The sequence below is a fragment of the Micropterus salmoides genome, unplaced genomic scaffold (assembly GCF_014851395.1).
Source record: "Micropterus salmoides isolate LMB-PRFRI ecotype aquatic unplaced genomic scaffold, ASM1485139v1 Ms_hic_scaffold_8, whole genome shotgun sequence".
NCBI classification, from domain to species: Eukaryota; Metazoa; Chordata; class Actinopteri; order Centrarchiformes; family Centrarchidae; genus Micropterus; species Micropterus salmoides.
Genome location: NW_024044570.1, coordinates 9806721 through 9833510, shown reverse-complemented (window position 1 = coordinate 9833510; position 26790 = coordinate 9806721). Strand labels below are relative to the sequence as shown.

General features: G+C 41.3%; 1 protein-coding gene across 3 annotated transcripts; it reads left to right on the top strand.

The window, feature by feature from the left end:
- The first annotated feature begins 2671 nt into the window (after positions 1–2671).
- sin3aa (SIN3 transcription regulator family member Aa) lies at positions 2672–25676 on the top strand. 3 transcript variants are annotated; one of them, XM_038706388.1, is made up of 21 exons: positions 2680–2768; positions 7307–7523; positions 7870–8052; positions 8428–8534; positions 11329–11623; positions 11778–12026; positions 12610–12762; positions 13096–13251; positions 13383–13469; positions 13914–14032; positions 14117–14327; positions 14975–15091; positions 15324–15562; positions 16210–16393; positions 16628–17204; positions 18245–18414; positions 18552–18725; positions 21002–21094; positions 21572–21666; positions 21971–22163; positions 23799–25676. In XM_038706388.1, exons 2-21 carry the CDS (start codon positions 7338–7340, stop codon positions 24027–24029), a joined length of 3819 nt encoding a protein of 1272 aa, XP_038562316.1. In that variant the 5' UTR covers positions 2680–2768; positions 7307–7337; the 3' UTR covers positions 24030–25676. The 3 variants fall into 3 exon arrangements, with proteins under 3 accessions (XP_038562318.1, XP_038562316.1, XP_038562317.1); XM_038706389.1 differs by lacking the exon at positions 2680–2768 and adding an exon at positions 4676–4987 and having other exon boundaries at positions 23799–24029; XM_038706390.1 differs by lacking the exons at positions 21971–22163; positions 23799–25676 and adding an exon at positions 21444–21481 and having other exon boundaries at positions 2672–2768; positions 21572–21667.
- Positions 25677–26790: the final 1114 nt, after the last annotated feature.

Genomic DNA, 26790 nt, shown 5'->3' with positions numbered 1-26790 from the left:
AAACCACTATTTTGGCGCCCACACCCCTCCTTTAATTTTTTTAATATCACATTACAAGTCTGATGATAAGTCTGTGACCAATGAAATTTGAGATTGGCGTGGGTTTGACCTTTCGTAATATCTGATGCACATGAATATGTGAAGAAGCATATTTGATTGAATAAAGACACCTTTTGTCTTTATTTATATAGTAAAATGGTATTTTTTCATTTGTTGTCTCAGGGCAGCATTGGGCAGTTAGACCACAGGGATGCATAGTTATCACCATAATCATTCTTCTGCTTTACTATCTACTATACTCATAGGAAATGGATGCACAAACATTTTATGGGTGTAAGGAACATGATCGAGCAGTTAGGCTTCTTCCTTCCAACAGTGAGGACAGTGAGCTTGAGGAGAGTGACAGTGAGGAAGAGTAGATTCAGTCAGTTGAGTAACATACTGTATGTAATGAACACGTGTGTGTGTGTGTGTGTGTGTGTGTGTGTGTGTGTGTGTGTGTGTGTGTGTGTGTGTGTGTGTGTGTGTGTGTGTGTGTGTGAGTGTGTGAGAGTGTGAGAGTGTGAGTGTGTGAGAGTGTGTGTGTGTGCGTGTGCATGGACATCAGTGGGTGCTTCACATCCAACACCAACTGTTTCCTGAGGTTCCATACAGAATAATAGAGATTATGCTTTGTAGAAAAAGAAAAACACAAACGATTCAATCAGTAGCCCATAGGAACACACATTCAGAAACACAACCACACACTGCATCTAATTTCTAACCCACTGATTGGTAAACTGAGGCAAGTGTTTCCTTGCCTCTGATGCCTAGTACTTGCTCTTGGTGGGAATTGTTGGGTTTCGGTAAATAACATCCCAGAGTGCGGTCTAGACCTGCTCTTTTATGAAAAGCGCTATGAGATAACTGTTGTTGTGATTTGGCGCTGTAAAAATAAAATTGAATTGAAACCATTTGCGGTTAATGATTGAAATAAAACTTGATATTTTTGATGTTAAAATAAAACTTTTTCTAATGTATTGCTTGTTTGTTCCTCATTACACTTAATATATAATATTAAAAAACCTTGATGTTTTAGTAACCTCATTGCATCTTGTTGACCAGAGGCAACAAACCAAAATCTGGTAGGGGGGGGAACACATTTTATGATTGATATATTATCAGGGACCCCCAAGCTCTCAAAAACTAGGGTAAAATATTTTTTTTTCTCCTAAAATAAGAATTCATGCCTTAGAGGGTTTCGAGGAGGTTTTCTAATAGAATAAAGCACTCTGGAGTGTAAATGCTCAAAACAAGAACTTCAAGATCATAAAGACAGCCTCCCATACATGACTTAAATGAAATTAAGAGTCTTGTGGCTGGATTTACCAACCTCCTTGGGGAAAGACTCTCACCATGTCTTTATTTTTCCTAAGTTTAGTCTTTAGAAGAAAGTAAATCAAAATAGCAAGGTTCACAAATGTGTTACCAGTTTTTCTTAACTTGTGTAGATTTTTTTTTTACTGATCATCTAAATAAATGTAACTAATTTAACTTCTTTTTAATTCAGTGTGATTGTCAAAACAAATGTAGATGTTTACTCCTAAAATATTTAGGTGAAGAGAAAAGGCATAATTTATAGTACTTTCATTCATGGTTTAAATAGACAATGTGCCTCTCTTAAAAGCAATAATTGCACTACAGTATAGAGTACTGCCCACTGCCTTCATAGGAACCAATAGGTGATAAGAGTTGAGACTAATGTCAAGAAATAGAAAAATTCTTCTGGTGTAATGTGTTGAGAGAGGTATTCTCTTGTGGCACAGTAGATCTGCTGCATTGAACTGCACAGGTAAAATGTAAGATAGGCCCACAACAATTCCAGCACAATTATTTTTCATATAAACTAACAGTATAGGTTAGGGCTATACAATATTCACTCAGATTTTCTCCTTTTACCTTTGTTGGCAAACATTATGGAAAATACAAACACAACAATTGCTGGGTTGAAAGTAAATTTATTCACAAGTGCAATAACTGTACAGTGTAGCCTACTCACAATATTATGAGTTGGTCTAAAAAAAAATTAGCAAACAGCGGTGGAAGAAGCACTAAGATCTTTTACTTATTAGTAAAAGCAGTCATAACACATGTAAAAATAGTTTGGTATGAGTTAATAGCCCTCATTTAAATGTTTACTTAAGTAAAAGTGGAAAAAGTAGCCTATTACCAGCAAAATATTAAAGAAGGAAAAGTAGTTACAATACAGACTGGCCACTTTGCTAAGTGTCGTTACTGACCCATTAACATGTAACAGTGATATAGCAGGATAATTTGAATCAGTTATATACGTTTAATTATAAAAAGTTATATTTTATTTGCTGATCACATGTATTGTACGTTAAATATGAATCTGACAAGAAGCTGGCAACTTTAGCGGGCAAAAACGTAGTGGAGTAAAAAGTACAGCCGAGTAAAAGAATACAATCTAAATACAGTACAAATACGTACCGGCATGTACAAAACTTAAATAAATATACTTAGCCTATTCACTTCCCACTACTATTCCCAATTATTTTTTTCTTCTCCAAAGATGTCGAGCTCGCATGTCTATACACAAGTTTCATCAAATGGAGACACTGCTGTTTCACAGACGCTGGCTCGGTTTTAGCGGGTGATATTCAAAATAAAATGACGCGTATTGTAGTGTGCGCCAATGCCAACGGAGGGGGGCGTCTCCAACTATTTTGTTACAAACACGAATCCGGAGTAAGGAGTCTTTTTCCTGGGTATGTAACAGCTGCTTTAACTAAATAATATTTACAATACTGGTGCTATAACAAGTGAACGATGTTTATCTCGAATCGGGTAGTGTTTAGTGGTCATTCGCACCTTTTGTGTTTTTAAATGAATTGAAGGAGGCTTTTTATGGTAGCAAACGGCTACAGAATAGCCAAAAAACATAACGTGGTAGATGGCCAGATAGGCAGGACGTCATTTTGTCGGCTAGTAAACAATCTCCCCCCCGGGCTGTGTGATGGTAATCTGAGGCATGCCGCTGTCTGGAAGTCGAAACATTTTGTCTGCAGCGTTGTGTGAGCATGTAACGCTAACGGATCGGTGGGGGGGGAGGGAGTTGTGGTGAGACAGGTTAGACATTTTACTCCCGACTATTGAAGTAAACAAAGAATACGATTTGTTAAGAGCGCGGTCGTCCTCTCTGCAGGGGAAAATGGGGTTGATCGGCTGCGTTTTCTCATTCGGTAGAGCGCGGAGAGAATGGCGTGGCTCCGCCGTGCCGATGTGTTTCCATAAAGCGACGCCGTAGTTCCCGTTTCGTTTGACTTTGGCATTGTTTAGTAAGGACAAGTGGATCAGCTCTTGCCGCCTAGAAAAGATACACAGTTTGTAGCCGCCTAGGCCCTGCTTCGCCATGCCCCTGCCAGCGTTTCTTACAAAGCGTCAATTACCACATGATGCATTTTTGTGCCATGAACCTTTTGTTTGGAGAGTGCAGCCTGCAAATACCCAGGGTACACGGGCTAGCTGATCCTCCTAACCGTGTGTTTTTGGTGTTGTGGGGATCTCCTCAGCCCGCACTGCGTTGTCTTGGATGCCTTTGCACAAAACTTGACAAAAACACACTTGTTAAGCTGTTGAAAAATACTTCAACGCATTCAGATATGCGTATTGTAATGTCAAATGCTGGTTTCGGTCAGTTTTGCAGAGGCACACAATATTGTAGGGGAACCAGTCAGGATAGTGGAATTATACGTGTAAGCTGCAGCCTACGGTCACTGCTGAATCCGCCTGGGCTGAGGAAGGAATCCCGGGCTGGTGTTGCAGCTCCGCCTGTCGTGGGCGATGGTTTATTTTGGAAGTTCAACCTTTTTGGGGATTTGTAATGACGGTTGCATGCAGCGATTGGCTGAAATGTCCACAAAGAGGAGGGACACCAGTGCAAAGGCAGACTCCCTCCTACAAAGTCACGTGTTACCAAACTCCAGGAAGTAGCTATAGTTGTGTAGATAGTTAAAACCCATCGATATAGACACTCTAACATATATCCTATAAATATATGCCTGGTAATTTGCTGTAGCCTACAGCAGTACAGCTTTCCAAGTCTGATCTATTATGTTAATGTGTGCAGCGTAGGCCTATTTAATGGAAACTTGGTAGGGTACAGGGACCCAACAGTACATTTTTGCCCAGGTGTTCACAAATAGGTTAATCAGGCAATGAAAATATATGAATACCAAATACACACAACACAAAAAACTTTTGATGTGTATATTAAAAGTAGGCTACACATTTCACACACACCATTGTTCACATATACAATCTAATCTTTTTTTTAATTATTACAGACATACAAACAAGTCCGTCAGTAACATATTTAAGTTTTGACGGAGTCTTGAATGAATTATACAGTACAACGAATAAGTTAAAAATATACACACAGACAAAGAGTAATGTCAATTCTTCAATGGTCAAAAAAAAAAAAGTATAATCTGAGTACACGTTCCCATTGCCAGAGAGTCTTACACATCAATCATACAGTTACCAATAATGTTAAACTACCCACGCAGAGTATGAACGACTCTTCTCACTGCTGGCGTCGCGCTTCAAGTCAAAATGGGCGTGCTTGACAACTGTGCCTTAAATCCTTGATTGACAGTTCGAATTCACCACCCGGATTCGTCCCCCCGCCCTTCTTGGGAGTCGCTGGACGAACTGACCAATGGCGCCTGTTGGGGGGCGGGACTATATCTGAAAACCCCGCCTCCTCCACAGCTAACCTAACGGAGATTGTTTTCCTCTCTCGGGAAGATTTCCACTTTGCAGTCCACTGCTTGAATTGTTTATTTTAAAAAACCCACGCCACTCATAAGTTGCTTTTAGCACATACGTCACTTTGGTCTCTTTCCCAGCCAGAGGTGTAGCGGTTAAACCACAAATAACGGATTATCAAAGCATCATTTGGGATCTTCGGCTATTTAGGAGAGGGGTGAGTTCAGTTGAATTCATTCAGCTTGCTAATACAGCTAGCTACATACCTACCGTTAGCAGACGTTTTAAGTGAACCACACGGGGAATCGAGGTTCATTTGTATGTCACTCACTGGTAACTACACCTGATATAATTACTCTAATAATCGATAGATAGTGCTCGCTTCAGATAGCCTGTTTCAGCAACAGTGAACCTGATAGCTAATGGTTAGCCGCATGTGCTTCCCTGCTAGCCCCGGACTGTGCTCGGTGTCGGGCTAACGTTGCTCATTTTGTTTACATTAGCTAGCAGCTAACTGGCAGCTCACATACCGTGTCGACAAAAATCATTCTCGGCGTAGTTCGTAGAAACAAATGCTTCCGTATACTTTGAAGATGGGTAGGCAGTCAGACGTCTAGCAAGTCAGCTACTTTTCGTGCTTACCTGCTTGAAATGGGGTGTAATTTGCTGCACTCCTGCGCCACGCTCTAAATGGCGGGCGTGGGGAAAGCGTCGTGCTGTAACTCGAGGTCGGTGCTTGTGTTGCCAGGCCATAAAGGGGATGGTGAATCGCTGTTGTCGGCTAACGGCTGTTAGCATGCAGCTAGCATACAGAACTGTATTTGCCTCTACGTGACTATAACGTTACTACACCAAGTGAAGTTGAGGTGTCTATAAATTCTGCAGCCGCGCTTTCTTTGGCTGCGGTTGTTTGGAGCGAGACTTGTTGGAACAGCTCAGCACAGCCACACTGTCGGAAGACCGAGCGTTACTTGGTACACTTCGGTTTCACAGTCTTTGTGTCACTTTTGCTCGATGGTCGGGGTTTTAAACGTTATTTATTCTCCCCCGTCGGGTTTCTAGCTCTGTCTTTCAATAACGCCATTCATTCAGATGCTCAGCAGTCGTTGCTGTCTTGAGGAAGTTGTGAATGGCAGACTGAACTCCCACGTTCCCACAGCACCTGTTTGTTGCATCGGTGACGTAGACTGTCTGTATTTCATTGGCTATGGGGACTGCAAGTTTTGCATTCAGTACATGTTAACATTTATAAACCTTTAAGGTCTCATTATAAGTCATCGCTTTATCACTGAGTGGGCACCTGAGTTCGTTGACAGTATAAAAAAGGCCATGTGGAAAAGTGGTATCTGTTGTGTGCTGCATTGTGAAGTATACGCCCATTCTTTATTAAATCCCAAACTGCAGTACCCAATTGTTGAGATGTGATTCAACTTTAGGCAGAACACAGGTCTTCAATTTATGAGACTGTTCTTCATAACAAAGAGGGTGAAATGTATGAAAGATATTAATCCCTTGATCTTTTAGTGAGACTTTCAGAACAGTTTGTGATTTTTTTTTTACCAAATCAGATTTCCCTTTTATTATTCAAAGAAAGGGAGTAGTTACATAAAAATAAATGAAATAAAACAAAAGAGACAGGGATGGCCGATATGGCTAGAAATGTTATAACAATAAAACATTTAATATCATTCAATATCGATAATTATCACGATAATTGTCAAATCATTATTACTTTCAACTATAAATTCAGATTTTTGCTCCTGAGTGAAAGTTGAAGAAACCAGGTTTAAAACTTTTTGTCAGAATAAACACTCGATGCCAAACGGTGGATCGCTTTTCAAATCTGAGGCAAAACATTCAAAAGAGTTATGATAATTTGTTTGTGAGTCAAATGAATTAAATCAAACATTTATTGAACATTTGTTTTATTGTTATTGAGTAAAATTATATCGCGATAGATACATTGTTAATTCCAGGTGCTTTATCTTGTCTATTCTCACTCGCTAATTGCTTACTTCCTCCCTCCACCCTTACCTCCTCTAATCTACTTGTACACACAGTGTTTCTTCATTTTCATACTGCTGCACCATTTCTGTGTTGACGTAGCTGCTCTGTTGTTACGTATGCAGCAGGATGGAGCTTCAGGTTTTGGGGCCAATGGCACTCTCGGAGAGCTTGGAACATCAGCAAACCTAATAGTAGTCAGACACTTGAAGTCAGTCTGCAATGACATAATCTTTTGTCAGTGTAACTTTAGCGTAGTCGCTGGATGTGGAAACATCCCAAAGTATAACACAAACTATAACTGAGAAGTTAGTAAATCATCGCGGTCCCAACTGGTGACGGCTGTGAACTCCCATGGTTCTTTGTGTCATTAAAAGCATTGGATGTTTTATTGGCTATATGGTCAGAAATCATGTAATAATTTTCTTCCTAAGCCAAACAACAGTGATGACTAGCTGGCACTGTGTGTATCCATAAATTCTTGGTTGAAAAAAAATTATTGCCATATGTTCCTCAATAACTTTATTCCCAGGTCTCACAGCTCTTACGAGTATGAGTTCATAATGAAGCGGCGACTGGAGGATCAGGAAACGGTTTTTGCGTCCCAGCAGCGGCGCCTTGCTGGCAACGCGGAGGCTTTCCAGCATCGTGTCCTGGCCCCTGCTCCAGTCCCAGCTGTGTATGAGGCTGTGTCCGACAACATGCAGCCCACAGCAGGCGTCCAGTATTCCGTCCCCCAGGGATATCAGGTATACTCTGCTTGTGCACTACAGATTTGTTTTAACCTAATGTATTAGAGTTTAAACTACAAATACAGCAGTTTTAAGTCACTTGTTGCTCATATCTCAGGCTGTCTTGTTAGCCTCTGTTAGTTTGTGGTGCCTGTTGGATGCAGAGACTGAAGCTCTTTTTTTTTTCTTTCTGTAAGCCATCAGCATGTCTTACTTTTTATGAAGATAAATTGCTGTTCACTTATTGTATGTGGCGCTGTATAAATTTTCCTTTTAATGACAAGGTTGTAGTGCTAACCATCAGATATCTTTGTATATTAGTTTACTAGTTGCCATCATTTTTATAAGTGTCTCTGCCTCCCAGGTTCCCTCAGTGGCCCAGAACAGTGGCGGGCACGGGCACACTCCGAGCCCAGCCGTCCATGGCGGGTCCCACCACCACAACCCGGCAGTCCAGTCCCATGGGCCATCAGTGATGTCAGGGCACAGCCATACTGCTGCTCCTCAAGCCTCTGCACAGGGCCAACAGCAGTTCCAGAGGCTCAAGGTTAGTCAGCCTGTTTTATTTTGACAGGTCACAGTTTCCGCGTTAACCTTGGTTTTATTTAGCCATGCAGATGGTTCATCATAGGCCGCAGGTAAGCATTTAACCAAAAGCATGCTGTAGTAAAGAACTTTTAATAAACCATTTAAGACCTGGGTTAAATTCAGATATATTTATTGCTTTACTTTTGTCAAGATTCCAAAATGTGATGGTGGGGTAAATGGCCACTGGTGATTTATCTAAGCTATACTTCTCTTACTGTAATAATGTTTGGTGTTAAATATTATAATACCAGGGCACTGCTGCCAAAAATTAATATAGAAGAAATGCAGACTGGCAGGTTGATGAAATTGACTTTCCTTCTTCTCCGTCCCTAAGGTGGAAGATGCTTTGTCCTACTTGGACCAAGTGAAACTGCAGTTTGGCAACCAGCCTCAGGTCTACAATGACTTTCTGGATATAATGAAAGAGTTCAAGTCTCAAAGGTGAGGCCAGAGAAAAATACTGTTAGTGTACTTGACTTTAACCTTTGTTGGATAACTGTGCCCTGGATGACTGAGAATCTTCATAGACACTGTTAGTGTAAGTGTTAGTTATGATGCACACGAGACCAAGTTTCTAGTTTATCTACATTTTATAAGTTCTTACTCTTTCAGTTGTATCTTGTACAATAGTGTGATGGTACAACTAATTTGCACAATGCCGTAATAGGAATAATACAAATTCTTTGTGTCTGTAATTTGCAGAAGCCAAAGGATAAACTAATATATGATATACACCAGACAACCAATTCTAAGATATTGTAAAATATTATCTAACCAAAAGGATTCCCTTGTGTCCCAAAACATATGACATGTTTTTGACTTGCCTTTTAATCCTTGAGAAATTATGAAACATAAAGATAATTAGCATATTTCCACTCTCCCTTTTTGATGAAAACAACCAGCCTGTTATTCCTGTCACAGATGGTAGCTAAATATTGGCATTTGTTCAGAACAACTCAAGTTTAAAGGGTACAAGCTGCTATAGGTTTGGTAAAACTCTTAATGTGCCAAAATGTTAGCAGTAGTGCTGGCACGAATGTCATTTTTTTGAGCTTCGAAGGTTTGACACTAATTAACAGCAAATAATGGAAGCTTAGACGGCGCCGCGGGAGGAGTCCACTACTGGTCTCGTTACCCGTTGCCTTATGCCAGCTGTAAGCACGCTGTAATTTCACGAGATACAGCTATATATTTCATAGATTAAAGCAGAACAACAGAAGGATGAATGCCCAAAAAGTTCTGGGAATGAGTAGAGTGAGGGAGAAACCGGGGGAGAGATCATGAACAGCAGTCACTGACTGTGTGTGCGTATGTGTGAGAGAGAGAAAAAGAGAGAGTGCTTTGTTTCTTTATTTACATGTAGGCTATATAATAACAGCACATTATTATTACCAAAAGATTTGTTTTCTCGCGATTAGGCTAGTAGTCCCAAGTGCAGAACTAAGAGAGGGAGGAGACTGGTGTTGGATAAAAGAGGTGTATTTATTGCAGGGTGGAACTGAAGGAAGACTAGATGCTGCAGAACCAGGTTCGTGGCTGCAGTGCAGAGCAGAAGGGAACCGTAGCTGAGAGTCCAGAGTGTGAAAGCATGAGTTGAGCAGATCCAGAACAGATCACGGGAATATATTAACCGGGTGGGGGTCCTGGGAGAGCAGACAGGATGAGCACCGTTTCTGGTAGCGCAAAGTAACAACACATTATTATGTAAAATTTGCTTTTAACTTTTTTATAACCTACTAAATGTTCTTAAACCCCATACCTGCCACACTGCCATTGTCATCATTCAGTTTAAAGTGCTCCCACAGAGCCGAGGGCTTCATTTTGTTTTCCCTTTGATGTGAACTGGAGCGTTAAGTTCACTGCTGTGGGTAGGCGTGCGGGAAAAAAAATAGCAGTCGTATCCCAGAATTGAAAATCGAATGTGTACCAAACAATCGAATAATCGGGTCCAGCCCTAGTTAGCAGCATTTGAATGCACTTCCCAGGATCACAGTTACAGTTTTTTCAATTGCTTACCAGCGTTGTTCAAAACTGAAGTCACATTGTCAAAACTCTTCACACAATCAGCGAAACAGAAATGTCTGTGGACCAAACTGTGAATCATTTTTCATTGCTTTCACACAAAATGCATTCATTGACCACTTTCTCCAAAATCCAGGAACTGTTTTCTCATTACTACTTCACCACCTGCAAAACACTATATATCTGCAGCACATTTTTCAGATGCTAACACACTGTGTCCAAAACTGTAAAAAACATATTCAAAACAGAATGATTGCAAATATCCTGCATTTTTGCAGTAGCTGGACAGATATATAGAAAATCTTAGACATTTACAACATTTACATACATTTTATGTTGAGAAATGTGTGTAGTGTTTTGAATGTGGTTTTACTGTAAAACTTCTTCTTCTTACAGTTCCTCTCAGTCACTTTGGTACATTTCTAGAATCATCCTTAACATTTGCAAACTATTTGTATTTATAAACTATTGCTACGGTTTGGATGACATTGATTGAAAATGCACATGGCTGGACTTTTTCTGTATGGCATAGATCAATTTCAACCTTACAGAATTATACATTGCAAAGGTTTGGATTGAGATAGTATTCAGTTACACTCTTACTGTATGAATTATAATTTGTTGACAGAGCATGTCATTGTGATGCAGGAAATAAAAAAAACAAGACTATTTTACAGCACTGCATAGCACAACAGAAACATTTACAAAGGGAAGGAAACAGAAGACAATTGTACATAATTATTTGCATAAATGTGTCAAAGCATGTGCAGTTTCTTAAAAGACTTTTACATATGATGTGCACAAGTGACTTGATGATGTGGAGGTTGAACAAGTAACAAGTAGAATTTCAATTCTGATCTGAGAAGTGTACCAAAGTGACTGAGAACAACTGTATTCTATAATGAAATACTTATTTATATGAAAAAATCGGTCACATTTCGCAGATAAAAGTTCATCAAATTTACGTAATGCTTTCTGTTGTTAGTGCTTTGTAGGTCAGTATGTTATGAGTGAGACTGTATGCTTTCCGAGTGAGTATTGTTTCCAGTGTTTTGATTTTTGGAATGCAAGATTGATTCACTTTGATGCCTCGTGGTTTTTCCCTCATGTACCAGCTGCTTGTATCTATATTTTCATGCAAATTACAGAAGTGATCTACGGGATGACAGCCAGGGGAGATTTGAATTAATTTTGTCTGTTTTTGTTTTCCCAGTATTGACACCCCTGGGGTCATCAGCAGAGTGTCACAGCTCTTCAAAGGTCACCCTGACCTCATCATGGGCTTCAACACCTTCCTGCCACCTGGCTACAAGATCGAGGTCCAGAACCACGACCTGGTCAATGTGACCACGCCTGGTCAGATCCACCACATCACCCCGCATGGTATTTCAGTACAGAACATCCCCATAACAGGAGCAGCTACCCAACATCAGGCCCAGGTCCCGTCTGCTGCAGCCACTACTGCTCCGCCCCTTCTGCCACAGCCCACCCCTGCCAAGATGAGCAAGGTGAGTGACTGATTGACGCCAGCAGAGTTTTACAAACCAAAAAAATGTTGTTAATCCCGTCTTCACAGCGTCTGCATCTAAACAAATCTAGTGTTTTGTGGTGCAGCATTTGGTGAAATACCCCTAAAACCTCTATTTTTGTGGCCTTTCCCAGCCTCTTCAGCCCCAAGTGTTGACACCGAGCAGTCAGAGCAATCCGTCCATCCCTGCGTACACCTCTCCTCGCTCCCCGCCCATGCAGCTCCACCCGCCACTTAGCGGGACCCCCACTGGGCCACCCATTCAGAATAACCAGCCGGTGGAGTTCAACCACGCCATCAACTATGTCAACAAGATCAAGAACCGCTTCCAGGGCCAGCCAGACATCTACAAAGCCTTCCTGGAGATCCTTCACACATACCAGGTCGGTGGCCACACCTGAAACCTTAGTGATACTTGGGCATAAAGTACTATCGTGGCTTAAAATGGTCAGAGGACACATGGGAGGTTGACTGACCACCGCTTAGTAGCATGTACAGCGACATAGAGCTGGAACTGAGAGCTACTGAAGCCACTGAAGAGGAATAAATCTCGTTCATGTGCAATGTCAGCTTTCTGCCAGGGTTTATTGTGGCCTGCTAATGGTAACACTAGTAGCTATGTGTAAGAAGCACAAACTGGGGCTACGGTCAGCCAGCGTTCTGCTATTTATACTCTGCGCGGCAGCTGACATACTAAATGGACCTCAGAGTCTTGCTTGTTTCGTCACGGTTAGGGAGGGGCCACAGAATTTGGCTGAACTGAACTTTCAAATTCAAGCAGATGCGTACAAGCTGATTTTGAAAGGAACAGGCAGTCTTTACACACATCTGTTTTGTTGGAAAAAGCACCTGTATTAACATCATATGCCAACATGAGTCTATGTGATTATGTTTTCTTTGTAACCTCTCATATTACTCAAGGTTTCAGCAGTAACCTCACAGTAAACTTGTTTTCATCCATTACAGAAGGAGCAGCGTAATGCTAAGGAGGCTGGTGGGAACTACACACCGGCTCTGACAGAGCAGGAGGTGTATGCTCAGGTGGCCAGGCTCTTCAAGAACCAAGAGGACCTGCTCTCGGAGTTTGGGCAATTTCTCCCAGACGCCAACAGTTCAGTGGTGAGCAGAGTAGAGCCTTCTTGCCACTGTAGTGCAGATATATACGCACTTACTTCAAGTATGGAGTAGAAGAGTTACTGTTGTTCTGTGCTGTCTTTAAATACTTTGTTTGCATTATATTATGTGAGTGGGTATGTTTTCTATGTTTTTTTCAGCTGTGCACTCATTTCTCCAGCAGGGTAGCATCACCAGCTAAACAGTTCACATTAAACCATGCTCTTAGCAAAGACCTGCTGGAATAATCCCTTAGAATCTATAGTTCTGGAGATCCAGAGTTGGTAGAGAGCGTATTCACGTACCCTCATCTTAACAAGTGTTTTGCATTCCCCATAGCTGTTAAGTAAGACCACAGCTGAGAAGGCAGAGTCTGTACGGAACGACCACGGCGGTACTGCCAAAAAGCTGCAGCTCAACAACAAACAGAGGCCCAATCAGAACGGCTGCCAGATCCGTCGTCATCCAACTCCAGGGACCACACCCACTGTCAAGGTACATACATGCATCTCACATACTGCTGAAGCTGTCGACTCCTGTTTCCTTGTTTCACCTCTTCAATTGTTAGATTGTTTTTGTAATTAATGTACCCATGTCTTCTCATTACTATTTTGGTAATGCTACAGAAGAAGAAGTTACTGAATTTGAAAGATTCCTCAGTGGCAGAGGCCAGCAAGCATGGAGTCGGAACAGAATCTCTGTTCTTTGAGAAGGTGAGTTTTCATTGTGCTGGGTTTTATATTTTTGTTTATGTGAAATACAAACAATCATACAAGGAAAGCATATGAACACAGGGTATGAATGAAGAAAACGTTATGCAGATAGCATTTTAAATCTTTGCTTTGTTTTGAAAGGCAAGGCGGAGACTCAGGTTTTACAGTATGTTAACAAGAATTTCACATAACCATAGATAGTAATATTGTTTTAATATTTTATGTTTGTTTAAATATGTGTCCCTTTTGGAATGCATAAGAAAAATACTACCTAATATAATCATAACATGTAAACTGAAAATAGTGAAGTATATAAACTTCAGTAAAGTAAAAATTTGTTATATGACTAAAGACAAATAGCTTAAGTTATGCTAAAGTAATTTATGTTCCTCCACTCGGCTCGGTCACATACTGTATGGTACTTACATTTATTTCTCCCCGCAGGTGCGCAAAGCCTTGCGAAGTGCAGAGGCCTACGACAACTTCTTGCGGTGTCTGGTCATCTTTAATCAGGAGGTGATCTCCAGGGCTGAACTAGTGCAGTTGGTGCTGCCCTTTTTAGGGTGAGTACCCGGCAAATGACATGGTGTTTTCAAAGTACACTGTATACATCATACGTTATGTTTTCACTTAAATATTTTACACAGAAAATTCCCCGAGCTGTTCAATTGGTTTAAAAACTTCCTGGGATATCGGGAAATGTCCCACATCGAAACATACCCAAAGGAGCGGGCAACAGAGGGCATCGCCATGGAGATAGATTATGCTTCCTGTAAGAGACTAGGCTCCAGTTACAGAGCCCTGCCCAAAAGCTACCAGCAGCCCAAGTGCACCGGCAGAACTCCACTTTGTAAAGAGGTAAGAGCGGAACTCTCTCCAGTCATAAAGATATCTAACTCAGTGAATTAACAAAAATATTTACATGTGGATAGGCACTGGCAAACATTGGCATGAAAATTGCCTCATACATTGGAGATTAGTTACTGTATAGAAGGCAAGATTTTGTCTGCAAAAATATGCAAAAACACCACAGTAGCATTAGGGGTGGGAATCTCTAGGCACCTCAACGTTCAATTCGATAATGATTTAGAGGGCTGTGATGTGATTATAAATTATTATTAAACTGGTCTGTGTTATGTGCACAACACAGACTGTCCGGTGCTGCACTTCCAATTCCACCTTTTGCCTTTCATCAACGTTACGTTATCAGTTAACATTTAGATAAATGATTTTTGACATTTGTGAATCGATTCAGAATTGTCCAAGTCTGACTCACGATGCATCTAAGAAACGATTTTCTTCCCCCCTCCACCCCAAAAATAGCGTATCATCAGACAGATGATGACACTATTACGCATTCCATGTGAATAACAGTGGGAATAAGATACATTTTAAATATTTTTAGGTCAATAAGTGCTAAAGTTACCAGTCAGCGCCATTCATGACATCATTGTGGACCTTTTAAAGATGTTAAGTTAAGATGTGTTTGTTTCTGCTGTTTCCAGGTCTTAAATGATACCTGGGTCTCCTTCCCCTCCTGGTCTGAGGACTCCACGTTTGTCAGCTCCAAGAAGACTCAGTACGAGGAGCATATCTACAGATGTGAGGATGAACGCTTTGAGGTGAGCAGGAACAATAAACTTTTACGACTTGTCTGACGCGTTATCCCAGAATGAAAATTAATTTATTCCAATAGATCTTGTGTTTTCCTCTTCGAAGATGTCTTTGTTTCTCATCTTTGTCCTAAAACATTCCTGAACAAAAACTTTTGAATAACTGCGAACAGTAGCAGAATATTTGAAAAATAAAAATTATTATTGTTTTAATAAAAAAAAAGTGTTTTCTTGCCTGCAGTTGGATGTAGTACTGGAGACCAACCTGGCTACCATCAGAGTCCTGGAGACGGTACAGCGGAAGTTGTCCCGCATGTCTGCAGAGGAGCAGGCCAAGTTCCGCTTGGACAACACATTGGGTGGCTCGTCAGAGGTCGTACACCGCAAGGCCATCCAGAGGATATACGGAGACAAGGCGGCCGACATCATCGATGGTCTGAGGAAAAACCCTGCTGTTTCTGTCCCCATCGTTTTAAAAAGGTGGGTGTCGAACCAACTGTTGAATGTTATCAGTTACCGGTCACCCATTTTACAATTACTTATTAGTTAGTCAATCTGTGTATTTAGAAGCTGCATTTTAGTTAAGAGATTGTTCTTTAAGTGGAGGGTTTCAGTTCTGATCATGTAGTTTTTTTAATAGTATGGTGACAAATCAGTAAGGTGCACATATGCTAAAACACACAAGAGTCACAAGCTCTCTGTTTACATAGTGCAGTAAATGTGTGTACACCAGCTTCTTGTGGGCCCAGACTGATGTTATGAAGCATAGTTTATGAACCCTCTAATCCACACAGGGAAGGAAAAGCCAATATGATGTTGGAGTAGTGGATTTAAAACTGGCTCCTGGGATTTAATGTGTGCTTTTAAAGGCCATATTCTCCATTGCACAATGATTTGAAAAGAAGTCACTCCTTTAACAGTGTTTTAATTTTGTGCTGCTGCCTAAAATGCACAATGTTGCAGCAGATGTTTCTGTCTTGTGATGCGAAGTAACAAACGCGACACTGAAATGGCCTGACACCTTTGCTGAAGCTTGTGAGTGTGAAAGTTGCAGACGTTAGTAAAAAATGACATTTAAGGTTTAGCGTGTGTGTGTACATTATTTAATGGCCTTATTTGCTAACCAGGTTAAAGACCAAGGAGGAGGAATGGCGGGAATCCCAACGAGGATTTAACAAGATCTGGAGGGAGCAGAACGAGAAGTATTACCTCAAGTCTCTTGACCATCAAGGCATCAACTTCAAACAGAATGACACCAAAGTGCTTCGATCCAAGTCCCTGCTGAATGAAATCGAAAGCATTTATGATGAGGTACATTTAACACAAAATATGGAGTAAAACGTGAATTTACGAAACGCCATTGTTTGCCTTTTGTCTGAGTTAAAATGTCATGTTTTTATAGAACATAAAGTGTTTTAGGAAACTGTTTCTCAAATGGGAATAATCAGGAAACCATAGAACCTAAACTTGATGTCAAGGTCAGCATCACACAAAATATATTCTGTGCATTCAGAATGCTGACATTGAATTGTTCTTGCTATGCAGCGCCAGGAGCAGGCATCTGAGGACAACGCCACTCCACCCACAGGCCACCACTTGACGCTGGCATATGAGGACAGCCAGATCCTGGAGGACGCCGCAGCGCTCATCATCCACCACGTTAAGCGACAGACCAGCATTCAGAAGGAGGACAAATACAAGATCAAACAGATCATCTACCACTTCATCCCCGACATGCTGTTCTCTCAGCGGGGTGACCTCTCCGACGTAGAGGAGGAGGAGGAGGAAGAGGAGATGGATCTGGAGGAAGGTGCTTCCAAAAAGCACAACGGCATCCCCGGCAGTGGGAGCCCCTCCAAGTCCAAGCTGCTGTTCAGCAACACGGCGGCGCAAAAGCTGCGCGGCTGTGACGACGCATACAACCTTTTCTACGTCAACAACAACTGGTACATCTTCCTGCGACTGCACCAGACATTGTGCTCACGTCTGCTGCGGCTGTACGGCCAGGCGGAGCGACAGATGGAAGAAGAGGTCAGAGAAAGAGACTGGGAGAGGGAAGTCCTGGGAATGAAGAAGGAGAAGAACGACAATCCAGCTGTCCAGCTGAGACTGAAAGAGCCCAGTGAGTAACAACATGTTTTCTATGTTCTTAATTAACTGAACTACGTTTGTTTCCTATTGAGGACGGAGCATAAATCCTGTTTCCATTGAACTTTGTGCCACAATACTGCTCTGACACATAATTCACATTCCTCTATATCCTTGAGAAAATCAGAAGTATTTTAGGGCGTACTCACACTAGGCGATCCGTACCGTACCCGGGCACGTTTAACCCCCAAAGTCCGGCTTGTTTGTTCAGTGTGATCGCTCCAGGCATGGTTAGGCTGGACTCCGGCACGGTACGCATATAGTGTGATCGCAAACCATGCCTGAGCACGGAATGCTGACACAAACTCCACTGTGCCGTGCGAGAGAGAGAGCGCTACTTCTTTTTTTATTTTATTTTTTTCAAAAGAGTGCAGTGATCCCCACAGAATGACGGTCAATATTGACTTCCAGCGATGTACGTGCTTACTTCACAACCCAGCTGTGATCTAACGTTAACATAGCTCTCCTTATTAGCTAGGCTCCTTTCATGCTCGCTAATAACTTTTTTAAGGTGGGTCTCCGACATTGGCAGTTGTGTTGCGCTGCGTGAATATATGCACCGCACTCTGCAATCAACTACGATTTTAAATAGCCGTAGTAAAAAAAAAGTCACATCAATATGTCACGGTCGGCATTGATACTGCAGCGGGCCGCCACAAACGAATCAATGTATGGGAAACACTGACTGAGTGATGACGTAAATGGTCATTAGGTGCAGTGTGAGCGCAGGCCAGCGGGGGAGTGTGCAGGGGGGAGAATCATGCTCAGACATGGTACAAGGCAACCGGGCCTAGCCCTTAAACATTTTTGTAGGCTTATTGCAAACAATTGACATTGCAAGAGAAGAAAGTGAGTAATGGAAACTAAAAGTGGGTGAAGGCAGAAAAACTTGAACTGCGAAATCACTCAGATTTGGAAAATTAAACTGCTGCCAAAATGAGCACCGCTTGCCAAAGATGATTGATTTGAAATGCCGCCAGTCTTTCTGATTTTTGGAAATTTTATTCCCTTCAGTGGACATAGAGGTGGAAGATTACTACTCAGCCTTCTTGGAGATGGTTAGGAATTTGCTGGATGGAAATATGGAGGCTTCGCAGTACGAGGACTCGCTTAGGGAAATGTTCACCATTCACGCTTACATTGCCTTCACAATGGACAAGCTCATCCAAAGCATCGTGCGGCAGGTAAGCGTCTGTTTGTCCTCTCACCTCCAGTTTTCTTCGGTCATATTAAGCTTCCATTAGCACTGTGGTGAGCAATTCTGACACATTTAAAAGGTTGTTTTTCCACTTTAAGACAATTCTTTCTCTCCCTCATCCAGCTCCAGCACATTGTGAGTGATGAGATCTGTGTCCAAGTAACAGACCTCTACCTCTCGGAGAGCGCTAACGGCGCCAGCGGAGGAACCCTGTCCACCCAGTCTTCAAGGAGCCCTGCAGAGGCCATGTACCAGCGGAAAGCTGAGCAGCTCATGTCTGATGAGAACTGCTTCAAGGTAAATTCATGATGCTCCTGCAATCATCCGAAACTGGGGAGATAATGCCATCGGATTGAGGGACATGAAACATGGTGCAGAAGTTGTGAAAATATTGAATTTAGTTGAATTAAAGTTAATTTAAGGAGAAGTGATTTCTAATTTTCCACACGGCTGCAGAAGTGATTGCTGTAATTAATCCAAATATGGAAGTTTGTTTGCTGCAGAGAGGAGCATACCATCCTTTCCAACTGAGACAATTCTGTTCTCGGGTGTTTTCACAACCAATAAATCTTCTCCTATGGTAACGAATTGACGAGTGAAATACAAGAAGTGCTGTGCATAGTCGTCTGTTAGGAGAAAGCTGTTCTCACCAGTAGAGTCTAGGGCTGGGCGAAATGGCCAAAAAGTCATGTATTTTATACCGGAATTCTGCCTAACAGTACAGGGATATATCGGTATTTTCTGCTAAGCGGGCTCGGGAGGGGGGCAGTTTTAGCTTTCAAACAGCTTTCTCTTGATTTGAGTTTAGATCAGCGGTCACCAGTCCTTATGTGTGAACTACACAACGGCGCATCAAAACGGCTCCGACATCTGGCAGACGTCGGCGATGTCGACGTCTGCCAGATGTATATCAAGCATGCCAAATATCTGGAAGAGTCGACCGACTCAACATCCACATCCAGCCAATGAGAGCAGGCAGCTGGCAGAGCAGGCAGCTAATTTTTCACCGCAAAACCCTTCTTACTCAGCTCTCTCTGTAGCTCAGACAATCCCTGCTACCTGCGTGTGCAATCTATTCTTTCACCCATATTTTTGGTCTTTATAATTGGTATCTTTATAATAACAAACAACAGCTGTTTTCTGTGTAAGTACACGCCACTTCGCGTTTCACATTTCACCTGTGTTTTCTTGACAAACCGTGGTTTGGAGACCAGCTTCGTGTGACACAGCTGCTGACAGCTCGCATAGTGTGTGACCCCCTTTCATTTATCGGTCAGGTATTGTGAACGCCACGGCGACTTCAAGACTTCCGCCACAAGACAGCAAGTTGTGTAGTGTGAACAGCACGGCCATCGGCCGACGCTGAAAGTCATGTAGTCTGCACAAGACTTTTGTGAATTGAGGGCTGCGTGCAGACGCAGAGAGGGGCTGCGCGGTGAGGGAGAGAGAGAGGAGCAAACGCTGGCAGGTCTTTATGGAAACATATTAATTAACTCAATATCAAACTATATTGGTATAATAGTTGTTGTCTAATTTCATATCTCTTTTGAAATTATTCCACCCAGCCCTAGTAGAGCCTGACCAATATGGGATTTGTAAGACTGATGCCGATTTTGACATTTGAGGATTTTAAAATCAGATATATCGGCTGATATTCTTTGTTTTGTTTTTTCTTTTCAGATACACATAACATAAACAAAGATTATCCCCATTTGTTAGGTGTACTTATGAGACATCGCCAAGATAATGTGACATAATAGAGTTTAAAAATAAACTTTGTTTATTGTTATAAATATTAACTTGAACACAGGATAGCTGATTATGTCAGCTAGCTGTTGTTCCAACCAGGTGTGTTGCCAACAGGAGAGTTGCCGAGTGCCCTCTTGTGGACAAACTATGCAATGACAACACTCATAACATGATTGAAGGATCCATCTTCCGTCTCTCCATTGCTTTTTTTAATAGTCATTTAACAGCTGTTTTTAACACGAATACCGATTTATCTGCAATTAGCTCATATCATTTGATAATATCGGTACGCCGATTTATCGGTCTACTTTCCCTTGTCCCTTGGCATCTAAAGAGCAAAATGAGGTGTAAAAGGTTTACAACAGCCAGCCTGGAAATGTGCTGACTGCAGCTTACCGATTATTATAACATGATAGAATTTGCTCTGATATGTCACTGGCAATGTGTAATGCAGCTTAAGGACACCTGCGACACAAGTGAATTTCCCTTTTCACCTACTTTAAAAGCTTAATTTTAGAGTTTAGAAGCTGCTCGGTTCACAGACGTTTATCAAGCTTTGTCAAAAAAGAAATAACAGATCACATTTTGGAGATGACGATTTAAGAGTAAATCCTCATGCAGTGACATCAGGTGTCATGTGCACTGTAGTTAGATATGACATGATAGATGTTCCGCAAAATGCAGCTTAAAGTTGTTTTTCATTTTCACATTTATTAAAGACAAGAAGAATGAGTGAGAAAACTGCTGAAAGACTGTTTTTTTTATTTTTCACACACTGAATTAATTTAGCCTCGTGCTTCTTTATTTGTCTGTCACTTTCTCAGGTGATGTTTCTGAAGAACAGAGGGCAGGTGCAGCTCACAGTGGAGCTGCTCGACACAGAGGAGGAGAACTCAGACGAGCCCATGGAGGCCGAGGTAAGAAACCTTTAAACCAGCTTGAAGACTGTCGGTTTGGCTTGTGAGCAAAGACTTTGGATAAACGTGGGGAAATAACTTTTCAATTCACAAGCCGCACAATAATTTCAAAATACATCAGCTTTTAAAAAAAATTAAAATATACAGCCTGGCTGGTAAACAAATTCCCAACCTCTGTGTTTGGCTTTCGACAGTCTTAAATTCCTACACTGATGTTCAGTGGCAGCTTCTTTTGCTGCCTATGTCATAATAAGTAATTTATTTGATCTTTATCTTCATATCATCTGAAGGAACTAAACATACAGCGAATAACTGCAAATAAAAGTTGTCATTTTTACATTTTGTCTAGTAAGAGGGTCCACTTTTCCAGCTGGAGTGGAAATACCAGTAAGGACCAATTAATACTGGTGTTTGTAGTTGTGTTTATAGATCTAATGTGTGTCTTAAATTTGTTTTTCACTTGTGTTTTGTTTGCAGCGCTGGTCTGATTATGTTGGACGTTACTTAAACCCAGATTCCACCACACCTGAGTTGAGGGAGCACCTCGCTCAGAAGCCAGTTTTTCTTCCCAGGTGAGTTGTGAATGTAGTTTTATTTTTATTTTTTTTAATTAAAAAAAGTAGGGGGATGTTAATGGTCATGAATTGTTTTGTTCTTTTCCTGCATTAAATCATAAGAAAAGAGAAAAACCCTTTATGTGTCCCACAGTGGGGAAATCGCGGTGTGTCTTGCTCAATAAGCTTTCTGACACATCTCTTCCAAAAGTTGGAACACAGGCCGTTTTGATTAAATTAACTCTAATCGATTTGTTCTCACACGTTCCTGCTGGGTCTCGTTAGTCACTCTCATCATGTTTGTCTGTGTGCTCGTGACCAGGAATCTAAGACGGATCAGGAAGTACCAGAAGGGCCGAGAGCAGCTGGACAAAGAGGCCTGTGAGGGTGGCAAGAAATCCCTGGAAAAGGAGAAAATGGAGTGCATGTTCAAACTCAACTCTTACAAGATGGTCTATGTCTTTAAGTCTGAGGATTACATGTACCGACGCACTGCCCTGCTGCGAGCTCACCAGGTATTTCGCCACTTTTTTACACACTACTATGACCTCCTTAGTTACTATGCCAGATGGATTTCCCCCTTTCCCCCTCTCTGCGGTGTTTAAGGTGTACTGGGAACAGAGAGAGTTATGTCTGAGTTTATGTGATTGGAGAGTCTTTGTTGAAATGTATGTAAGGTAAAGAAAGTCATTGTGCAGTTACAGTCAGGAAGTTATGTGCGCTCTAAAAGTGAATGAGAGATGGTCCACAAATGCAGCTTAAAAAATTCACATGCTTTTTAATACCTTTTTCATTATCATTTTCTTTAAGTTGCTTTTCTTGGCGTGTTCACATTTATTAACCACTGTCATATCTGTCTGGTTAATACATGACTGGAGCCAGCAGCCGCTTAGCTTAGCTTAGCTTCAGCTCTGTTCGAAGGTGGCTGTTTACCGTACAGATGGGAGAGTGATATCAGTCTTTTCATCTAATATTCAGCAAGAAAGTGATTTTAAAAGCGTATATCCCAAAATGTCAATCTATTCCTTTAAAGGACCTGTGTGTAACATTTAGTTGGATCTATTGGCAGAATATGGCAGAAATTAAATATTCATAAGTATGTTTTCATTGGTATTTAATCACCTGAAAATTAGAATTGGTGTGGTTTTGTTACCTTAAAATGAGCCCTTAGTATCTACAGAGAGAGCGGGTCCTCTTCCATGGAGGCTGTCATATTGAACCACCATGTTTCTACAGTACCCCAGAAAGGACGATCCACACACTGGTTCTAGAGAGGGCCTTTGGAGATTTTTGTGGCCACCGTGGATTCTCTTAAGGCTCGTGCAGACTACACGACTTTCAGCCGATTGTCGTGCTGTTCAGACCACACAACTTGCGTCTTGTGACGAGAGTCATTGTGGCGTTCACACTACGTGACAGATCGGTGACAGACCTACACACGAAACAGCTGTTGTTTGTTATTATAAAGAAAGAACGCATTAGCACACACAGGTAGCAGAGATTTTCTGAGCTACAGAGAGAGCTGGAAGTGAGTAAAAAGGGTTTTGCAGTGGAAAAAGTAGCTGCCTGCTCTCATCGGGTGGATGTGGATGTTGAATCGGTCAACTTCTCCAGATATTTGGCATGCTAGATATCTGTCTGCAATGTGTCAGCGATGCATCGTTGAGTAGTTCACACATAATGTCTGGCGACCGCCGATCAATCACTGATTTACCCCTGATCATTGCCTGCCGGTCACTGAGCTAGGCTTTACACGCTTGGAAGGGGAGAGTGAGACGAGGGGTTAACAGTCGGTAGCAATCTGCAGCCTCACCACTAGATGCCACTAAATCCTGCACACTGGTCCTTTATGTTCAGTATAAACTAGGCCTGTATTTATATGGCTAATAGCCTTATGAAGAATGTAACATAATGTATATCATGCATTTGACATTTTGATTGTTGGGGCTTTTAGTCACCAGTGAGAGGAGCTCTAATGCTAAATGTTACTCAATCAATCTTTCATCACACTCCGTTTAGCTTGAGAGCTCAGTGTTAAAGATCTGGTCTTTCATGTACTTATCATCCTTAGCCATGGAAGTGTATGTCACTGTCCCACTTAGTATTATAACAACTTTGTGACAAGAATGTCCATCTGTTTTTTTCCATAGTCACATGAAAGGGTGAGCACACGGCTGCACAAACGCTTCCAGGCCTGGGTGGATGCGTGGGCTAAGGAGCACGTCACCCGCGACATGAGCGCCGAGACCAATAAGTGGCTGATGGGGGAAGGCCGTGACGGCCTATTACCCTGCACCACCACCCGCCAGCCAGAGGTCCTTCACTTCATGCACATCAACAAGTACCGCGTCAAATACGGGACTCCCAGCAAGGCACCATAGCCGAGGAGAAACGGGGGGAGAGAGACTGATTTCTGGGGGTGTTTGGTCTTAAGTCAAACATGTCAGGAGTAGAGGTAGGGATGAGGGCTTATTAAAGTGTTTTTAAGGCCGACATGGGAGCACAATTAAGCTAGCTACCGTGTATGTTGCACCCGGGGCGGCAGGATTACTGATTTTACCAGCGTTTTTAGCTGGGCCCGTTTTTTGCGCAGGGCCTTTGGTGCCAAAACTTAGGAATGGTCATGATCCAGTCGCAGACCTGAGCTCTTACCAGCACTCTGAGCCACTTCTCAAATAAACTTCCCTGAGCCTGTTTGACGGGGCTTAGCAACAGAAACAGTAAGCCTGTGAGAGATAGAGTGGTGCTTTTTGTACTTTATCACAACTGAGCTTCGGTTTAGCTTTTGAATGACCATTTTGTTTGAAGCCATCAGAGTCAGAGCTCCATTGAAATCAATCGTACAGGGATTTCTTTATGATAGTGTTCTTCTACAATATCCATGGAAAAACAATATGGTGGACAAGTGCACTTATTTAGGACGAGGTCGATGTTGTTTCAAAAGTTTTGTTTCCCAGATTGAATGTTTGGAAGGGAGCACAACAAAGTCAGAGATCTGGTTCAGACATTCCTGCGTTAAGGCCAAATCACAATTATGTACCTTATGTACCTCCAAAACACATGGCAGCATTATTAGAAACTGTGCCTGAGACCCAAACAGTATTGTTGGGTTAACATCAAAAAGCATTCTTGCATTTATGTAATTAAAAAAAAGAAAATACAAGAAAGAGGAAAAACATAGCCTCACAACACTGTTTGGTCTCAGACTGTAAAATTGTATAGCTTGTAAATGTCAGATACTGACATGTATACCGGTGTATGTGTTGTGTATATATATTATATATAGTTCTATTAACACAAATGATCCTCGCCGCCCTGGAAGTCAATCTTTTTAAACTGCCCTCCGCCAATACACCAGCTTGTACACACACAAACACACACTCACACTCATTCTGGAAGGACTGTCCACATGCCGCTCACGTTGTAAATACACTGTATATAGTCTCAGACTTTTTATGACAGATCTGTGTTGTTGTGCTAGTAATACTTTCCAAGCTTACTGTGGACTTTAGTGATAAATGGCTAAAGTTAGTATGTATATGAAAAAGAAAAATGCAAGACCATTTATTACAGTTTTTACCAAAGGGAGTTGATTATAAAAATAGCTGTTTTCCCCCCTTTGTGTGTTCCTTTATGTCTTTTCTTTTTAATTTCTGTAGTAAAAACGTGCTGAAAAGTAGAAATGTATCCAGGTCTTTCAGTTTTTATATATGGAAAATAACTTTTTTTTTTTTTTTTTTCTTCTGAATGTGACGTTTGGTTGGTAAAAATCACTGCCCCCTTTTTGACAACTGACACCGTCCATGGTGATGGTGGGACTCGATTCAAAGTTCAGTCTTCAGATGAACTGTCCCCACAATGGTCTCACTTTGTGATGCACGCTTCCCTCCCTGGATAGATTTCTGCTGCAAACATCACCCCACACCATATTTTTGATAATGGAAGAAGTCACACGAGCATGTCTTTAGTCCCTTTATTTAGACATTATTTAAAGTAATAATAAAAATGACATTTGTAGCCTACGGAGAGCTTTGTGAAGTTGTTGAGTGATTTTATTTTTTTCCCACACTTTCATGTGTCACTTATGTTCCGTTAAACTGGCAGGAAAGCCGAAGCAGAACCAACTGTGTTTACCTCTCATCAAACACTCAGCTACTTTTATTCAGCATAATAAATCTAAACAGATTAGTCATGGTTTGCTTGTCTGATACATTTTTTTTAAATGTACCACTTAAGACTATAAAAAGCAAACAGGCTTCGTTCACATCCAATTAGACAACTAGGTTAATTGTAATCTGCCTATGAAGTGTGAGTGAAGTGTGAGAAATAATAGCAAACAGAATGATTCCCACAGCGAAAGTTTTAACACTCAGTTCTTAACTTTTAAACACCAGTCTAACAAAACCAACTCAAGTGTGTTCTGTATGTACACTGTCAGTTCCTTGTTTAATGTACTTATTGTGCAAAACTTTGATCTTTTTATGAAATGCCAGAAGCTTAAAGCTGTCATTCTCATTCTTAAAAAGCAATTAAGTCAGTTTCTTAAAAAAAAAAGGGCCTTAGAAGGTATTAAAAAGTCTGACGTTTAATTTAAAAAAGGCCTTGGATAGTTTCCTCTTGCCTGCTGTAGGCAGTAATGTTAGTTATAAAAGGTTTTCATATCTAATTGTAGGCCTTCAGGAGACGTTGCATACTTATGAAAATGGGATTGTTGGAACAGTGGCTTGTGCTGCAGGAGGCTCTTCAGTCATCACTGTCACTACTGCTAGCTACAGCAGATGGAAAGCTCATTGTCTCATAACGGGCAAGTGTCCATTTTTGCCCAAACATAAATTAATCAATAATTTTTAATTAGTTAATTCATCCATTTTCTGCTGCTTATCCGGACTTGGGCACAGTAATTTAATTAATTATTTCATTAGGAATTACTGTTTACAGCTGGGAAGTACTGAAAAAATCTGATTTAATAATAAATAATTCTAGGCCCGGTGGTTTTTCCATCATGCTTTCATAGTTTGGCCTATATGACTGAAACAGGTATTAAATTTAATTCAGTGTGGTATTAAAACGGTCTTAAATTTCACTTGGTAAACCCTGGCTTCATTTCAATCTACTAATACTAGAGAAAGAAGATTTTAAAAA

Excerpts from the sequence above, each read along its gene's own strand:
- sin3aa (XM_038706388.1), top strand. The coding sequence starts at position 7,338 with ATGAAGCGGCGACTGGAGGATCAGGAAACGGTTTTTGCGTCCCAGCAG. Across the intron at positions 12,027-12,609 it reads AGATCCTTCACACATACCAG|AAGGAGCAGCGTAATGCTAA; the intron begins GTCGGTGGCCAC and ends CATCCATTACAG. Across the intron at positions 21,667-21,970 it reads AAGCCAGTTTTTCTTCCCAG|GAATCTAAGACGGATCAGGA; the intron begins GTGAGTTGTGAA and ends GCTCGTGACCAG.